The 7,219-nt window shown below is 42.1% G+C and overlaps 1 protein-coding gene across 1 annotated transcript; it reads right to left on the bottom strand.

Moving 5' to 3' along the window:
- Positions 1-5,661: 5,661 nt before the first annotated feature.
- LOC308298095 (beta-1,3-galactosyltransferase 2-like) lies at positions 5,662-6,681 on the bottom strand (the record flags this gene model as incomplete). The annotated part of the gene is made up of 1 exon (XM_080741652.1): positions 5,662-6,681. The coding sequence occupies one exon, from the start codon at positions 6,679-6,681 to the stop codon at positions 5,662-5,664; it is 1,020 nt and encodes a 339-aa protein (XP_080597778.1).
- Between the last annotated feature and the right edge of the window lie 538 nt (positions 6,682-7,219).

Genomic DNA, 7,219 nt, shown 5'->3' with positions numbered 1-7,219 from the left:
TTGCCGTCAAGTGATAATCCAAAAAAACAAAAACAACCCGCTTCCAGCCCTTCAATATAATAGCGGCGGCCGACGGAGGAAACGACGCGGCACCAAGGCAACAAGCAACCTTCAGATTAAGAGGCACTAGTTGTGTTAAACGCCCGGGGTCTGACCCCATTTTGCGCAATAAACGCCTGTCTCAAATAAACGCCAGGTTCGTTTAAACGCCTGGGCCATTATTTGCAATTTATTTTAACTTATGGTCATTTGTGTTGCATGGCGGTAGTGCACCGAAAATCGCAAATCTACAATCATAAGTTGGCTGAGAATGCAATACCATAATGGTTTAATGTAGAGGAGAGCAGAGCTGTTCAGTGATCCAGTCAGATCAGCACCAGCTTCAAGACTTCTTGTTAATTGGGTTGACCTACATGCGTTCTTTACTGTCATGTCGCAATTGATTATTTTGGCCTGTTACCAATAGCCGCCTGGTCTCTTTTAAACGCCTGGGGTCCACATCGATTTTGCAAAATAAACGCCCGGGCTACTAATTGGTAATATACGGTAACTAGAAATACTGTTCCTACGAAACAGTGTGTGCTCGCTCCTGACTATATTCTGCAGCGTGCTAACTCTCATGTGAAGCTCAACCAATACTCCAGCTAACACCACTCCCAGGTTTTCCGCACCTCATTGGCTAAGGGCCCTGCCTTTGTACTGTCTGCGACGGAACTCACACTATAAATAATGAAGATAACATGGTGTTCTCCCCATTCAGGCGAGCCCACAACTATGACCCTAAATGGATCAAATAAGTTTTACTTGCGCAAGCAGAGCGTGCAAGTACTGCGATCGGCTGGGTATGTATGTATTGTTTGAGACCGTAGCCCAATCAGGGACCAGCATCTCTGGCAACGTCATCATTAACAGGCAATGAGGGATGCCAGTGGTTATGTCATTGGTCATAATATATCAGTTTTCTTTGGAAGCGGTGATGCCAGTGGTGTGCGTAATGTCTTCGCCCGTTAATGAAGACATTACCAAGAGCGCTCTTATATACCAAACTCTGCTGACACCAGGAATGCTGGTCCCTCATTGGCTGTAGTAGGTGTCACCTACATACCGGTACATACATACATTCCCAGAATCCCAGCCGTTTCAGTGCTACGGTTTGCGGGTGTGAGGAAGAGGCGAGAGATAGTGGATGAGGCCGACCTGTGATTGGTGAAGTTTCACATGACATTAAGTGCGAATTAATAAACATGCTAACACAAATGGACTTTTGAACGAACACCACTCGACACATAATTAAAAGGACATTGAAATAAAGACAACTCAGTACTTTTGAAGTGTGTTTGCAGACACATTATATAAATAACATAATTTCCCTAATAGAAACAATATTTTTATATCTATTTTCTTAATTCTTATTTAATCATTGTATTTTATCAACAGTAATTAGATTGTTGGGTAGCACTTTATAATAACTATACACTATAAAGCATTAGTTAAGCATTAGTAACTAATGAAATCATCATGAATTCATCATGAGTTCATAGTTTATTAATCATGAATTCATCATTAGTAAGGCATCATTTATACATTAACTGAACATTAGTAAACACAGTAGTTAAGCATTAGTAACTACTGAATTCATCATGAGTTCATACTTTATTAATCATGAATTCATCATTAGTAAGGCATTATTTATACATTTACTGTACATTAGTAAACACAGTAGTTAAGCATTAGTAACTGCTGAATTCATCATGAGTTCATACTTTATTAATCATGAATTCATCATCAATTAATGATTTATTAAGGTAGTTACTACTCGTTAGTTAAGTATGTTCCGTGAGCCCATCTAAAGTGAGGACTATTCATGCCTTATAAAGCATTTATAAATGAGATAGAAGCAGTGATGTAGAAAATGACCGTATTTATTAGAAAAGCGGACACCTGAAACAACATAGTAATAATAAAACAAAACATTCATGATTAATAAGCATTAGTAACTGCTGAATTCATCATGAGTTCATACTTTATTAATCATGAATTCATCATCAATTAATGATTTATTAAGGTAGTTACTACTTGTTAGTTAAGTATGTTCCGTGAGCCCATCTAAAGTGAGGACTATTCATGCCTTATAAAGCATTTATAAATGAGATAGAAGCAGTGATGTAGAAAATGACCGTATTTCTAGGTTCGTGAGGTGACTAAAAGAATAGACCAGAGACAAGAGCTTAAATGTGAATAATAAAGACGTCAAGTTTACTGAATGAAATAATGAAGCAAAAATAGTATGCATACAATAAACTATTTACAATGATGGAGGTAGGTAGACAAAATTCTCAAAAACCATTCAACACCTTTCTTTTTTAGAGCAGGTTCTTAGGTCAGTTTTTCTATTTAGTTTACCAACTAAATATTTAATCCAGTTAATTCAAACTAAAGATAGTTTTCTATTTAGGACCGGTCAATCTTTATTATATTTTCAGCCTATTTAAACAGGTAAGACCTATTTATTTGAGCTATTATCAGCAGGTTAAGTATGCTTTCAAAATAAAAAGTGCAGGCAAGTACCTTTAAACTCCCCTTTAACCTTAATATGACCTTTAAGTTCAACCTTTACAGAAAATAATAAAATAAAATATCAAAAACAATCAATTATCAAAAATAGTGCAATATCAATTTTAGTAACAAAACAGTGCAATATTGTCAATATCTAACTTCCAAATGAAATGTCACTGTCTTTTCCTCTTCCTTAGATCTGTGTTCAGTTAACTCAGTGGATGATCAAATCAGTTGCTCGGTCCAAAGTCTCAGTTCAAAAATATTAGTTAGTCAGAGTTCTGTTCAAAGTCAAATCTCAGTTCCAAAAAATAATCAGTCAGAGCTCTGTTCAAGTCACTTGGTCAAACCATGCAGTTGGTCCAATAGATGTTTTCTGTAGATTCAGTTCCTGGGTCTCCAATAGCTTGCCATCCGATGTCTGTGTGTTGCCTCACATGGAGAGGAACCCACTCAGTTCAAAACTATCTCTCCTGTCTTTCTTCAGCTGCTGGTCAGGCTTGTTGATGAGCAGCAGCCAGTTAGCTTAGCTGTTAGCCACAAAGTTCGTTTTTGCTGACTGAAGCACTGGATTCTGTTGGCTCAAACTCCTGCTAACTTGGCTAGGCCTTTAAACACTCATATTGTACAAAAATAACACTTGAACTCTCGAAAATAAATGCTCAAAACTGTCTTTTGTCTGACGTTTTTTCTCTCTGTTCACTCACTGTTCTGTTGATCATACACTCTGTCTGTATCAGGAAGAGACTCTTAAAGGGGCAGTGCTCTTTTTATAGTGGAGTGCACTTAAAGGGATTTGTTCAAAGCCCGATTTTTTAACCTCACATATAAAATGTTTTTGGCACATTTTACACAATACAGCATGAGTTTTCAACCTTTTTAAGCATATTTATTACTGTAGATGAACCAACTATTTATTGTTGTTTTTAAGCAAAATCATATGATGCAATGAATTAACCATTATTTAAACCAGTATGCATAACCAGGTAGTCATTTATTTGACTTTTTATCACCATATAATTGACCCTTATTTGGAACCTGGGTTATATAATGTACAGTAAATGTATAAATAATGCCTTACTAATGACAAATTCATGATTAATAAACTATGAACTCATGATGAATTCATGATGAATTCATTAGTTACTAATGCTTAACTAATGCTTTATAGTGTATAGTTATTATAAAGTGCTACCGATTTTTGTTTTGTCATTTTCTTTCTTTTATTTTCCATTTTCTACTCTCATTCAAAAATGACAAGAGCAACCCATGAAATTCACATCTCAGGAAAAAAAGGTGTTAAAAAAAGTAATAAAAGATTATTTGTTTTATTTATTAACAAAGCAAGATGTTGGAGTTTAGCTCCTTCCAGGGGCACTGCTAAAAAAATAAAATTGCCATGTATACATACAGAGCATGTATGTGTAGGCCTATAGAAAGGCCTGGCTCAAGTTGGCACCTCGACAGAGTGCAGTTCTAGTTTTCACTAGCGTCAGTTGAGCTTTCATGCGTCAGAACTTCAGCACAGTAGTACACGCGGGTCAACTTCATCATTTGGCAGGTGAATCAATTTTAATAACTCCTGAGTCCTGTCACATCATAAACAGCGGCTCCTCTACCCACTTAGAATTTCTCATATGTGGACAGATGGCGATCATTGTGGCTTGCATACAGGCCTGGTTCTGACTTGTTCCGCCAATGCTACTGGCCAATCACAGCGCCTCTTTTCCGGGACTTATGAATTCAACAGAGCTTTATTGGTGTATGTGTGACGCACGCTGGAGCGATTCACGCAGACGCTATGCAGATTCCCTCCCAAAAAAAAGTCGCCCGTCGCTCGTTTGCACCAGTTGTAGAGCACAGAAATAGAGACTAGGGATGTCCCGATACCACTTTTTTGCTGACCGAGTACAAGTACGAGTACTTCATTTTGAGTACTCGCCGATACCGAGTACAATTAATTATACAAAATGTCTTTAAATTACGTTTAAAAAGAAAATGTATCAGATGTTCCTCACTTTCTGGCTGTATATAACACATTAAATTGCATTGCTTTCCCAGAACATGGCACAACTCCCACACATTTCACTTTTTTTTTCAGGTTTAGCCCATGGAAATTCCTGTACTGTACATGATCTTCTAGATCTGCTATGCTCAAACATTTTGTATTTTTACTTTTGATACTTTATCACATCGGGTGCCCACGTGGTGTCTACAAGTACATTTCTTTGATGTCGCTGGAGGCCCACGACGCGTTTGACGCGTTGTACAGTAAACTATACTGTACTGTAGCTACTGCACTTGGCTACCGCGGTGATGAAACAAACTCCATTTCCCAACATGCAGCGCGCAATTACGTCACCCGGACGTGCTGTGTGTCTCGTTGACTTCCTGTCTAGCGGCTGCACAAAAACGCTGTTTTCTCCTAATCTAGCTTTTAAATCACTTTCATTTCAAAACGGCAGCCTCTTCTACCTGCCGTAACACAAACACTGTGGCTTAGAAATGATAAAAAACGGTCCTGACTGAAAGAAAATATTTTCGCGAAATAAACAGGACATACTCGGATTACTTTTCTCGCCAGTACTCTCGCCGGTAGGTAAAATGACGCGTTTGACGCGTTGCCATGGGCACCAGCAAATTAGACGTCAGAGATCACGTGGGCATCCGATGTGTTAAGAGAGAGAGAGAAAGGCGAAGTGGCGGAACACACAGGGTACTCGGGCGCTTTGTGAGCAGTATCGGACGAGTACCGATACCGCAAAATAGGCCGGTATCGGGGTGAGTACCGATACCGCATCCCTAATAGAGATACTAGATCCAGGGATGAAAAATGAACAGAAAAGCAGAAAAGTGATCCAGACACTATTATTGTTTACATGTGCTCAAGATTTCAGCTGCTGCTGTGAGAACAGGAGACACCCGCTCAGCCAGGATCTGCTGGCGAAAATACGAACGCTCTGCGGCGTGAAAAAAAAATAAGACAAGCGTTCGTCATGGCAGCAAAACCGTTAATGGGACAGTATGTTCTATGAGGATGATCTCAGCCTCTTCAGACCACAGCACCACATCCGGTCTCAGGGTTGTCTTCCTCCCAGGTCTACCTTAGTGCTGCAGACGGCTCCAGAACTCCAGCATGTCGCCGGGAGAAACCCTGTGGTTGGTGACCAGGTGGCTGTAGCTGTGTTGTGACCAGGGAACTGTGAACACGTGGTTGAACTCGTTTGGCAGGGGTGGCGTGAGCTGGATCCCCAGCTTGGCCAGGCACATACCCACGTATGCGTCCTCGAAGCGGAGGAGCGGAGTGCTCAGAGAGGTGCCATAGATCTTCGCCGCCATGTCTCCGGATAACACGTAATCGCTCCCTCCGGGGTAGTCGGGGTACGTGTGGCTCGGGTACTCCTCTTCGGATATGTACCACTTGTCTCTTTTGTTTCGGATCGGCCCGGTGCCACTTTTGATGCTGCCTGTGATGTAGTTCTTCTCCCCGGGCTTCAGTCTGAGCAGCTTGTGGACGAGGTACTTGGTGTTGACGAACACGTCACTGTCGACCTTCATAACAAAGCTGGCCCGCGGGCAACGCATGGCCACCCAGTTTAGGCCCATCAGGGTCTTCAGGGTGAGGTTGTTGTAGCTGTAGAAAAAGTCCTGCTGAATGATGTCTCGGTGCTCCAGACTCTCCGACTCCAGGGCCTTCTGCTCCAGGCGTCCTCGCTCGCCCGGCCTCACCCCCAGCAGGAACAACCTGAGGACTCCCTCCTGGTTCTCGTTTGCCCACGTCCGTCGAATGGCGTCCCGCCGGTCCAGCTGATGAGCTTCGACGGTTACCAGCAACACCAAGAACGGCGTCGCTTTCCCCGCCGGGCATTTGTTTGACTCGTCAATGATGTAAGGGAATGGCCCAGGGGATAGCGTGCCACTGGAGCCGCTCTCCTCTCCAACTTGGCTGGCATTAGCTTCTGCCAGCCATTTTTGTATCGTCCAGTGGGGCGACTCCGAACCGTGGTCCACGGGGCGGTCCCCGGGACGTTCGATGGGGGCCACAAGGCCGAAGATCAACAGGAGCGAGAGGAGACTGGCGAGTGAAGCGCAGAGCATACGGTGGCGTGGTCCTCCCCACCGCATTGCGAGTGGGAAGGGCGACTGGACTGCAAGTCTCATCAATTGAGTGGCTTAATTTCAAGCAGCTGCAGGATTGAGGTATGGATATATCTAGACAAGTGAGAGTCTTCCACAATAATCATTAATAACATTACTGAAGATATTAAGAGAGACTCACTCTTTTATAGTTTCTTGAAGAGTGTGTCTTGTCATCATAACATCACTATGAGTTGACCATATTAGGGCTGAAACTATGATTTTCCTTATTAGTGTGGTTGCTGTTAGCAACACATTATAGTTCTAGCCCAGCTTACTAATGCTCTGGATAACATTTAGCCAATCAGGAAGCAGCATTCTCGGTGCTAGCTCGAGGATTGGTCAAGCTTCACATGACAGTTAGCTTGCTGCAGAATATAGTCATGGCAACCTCACTTGCAATTTACAATTGCATCTTTCTAGTTAGTGTGGTTGCCCGACAGGACAACACACTGTAGTCCTGGGCAGGGGTGGGCAACTTTGATGATGGCGAGGGCCACAATATTTCCACCTTCACTCCAGAGGG

Source organism: Nannobrachium achirus (genome assembly GCF_963921795.1).
Source record: "Nannobrachium achirus genome assembly, chromosome: 14".
Classification (NCBI taxonomy): domain Eukaryota; kingdom Metazoa; phylum Chordata; class Actinopteri; order Myctophiformes; family Myctophidae; genus Nannobrachium; species Nannobrachium achirus.
The sequence above is the reverse complement of the archived record's forward strand: the minus strand, read 5'-3'. Positions and strand labels throughout refer to the sequence as shown.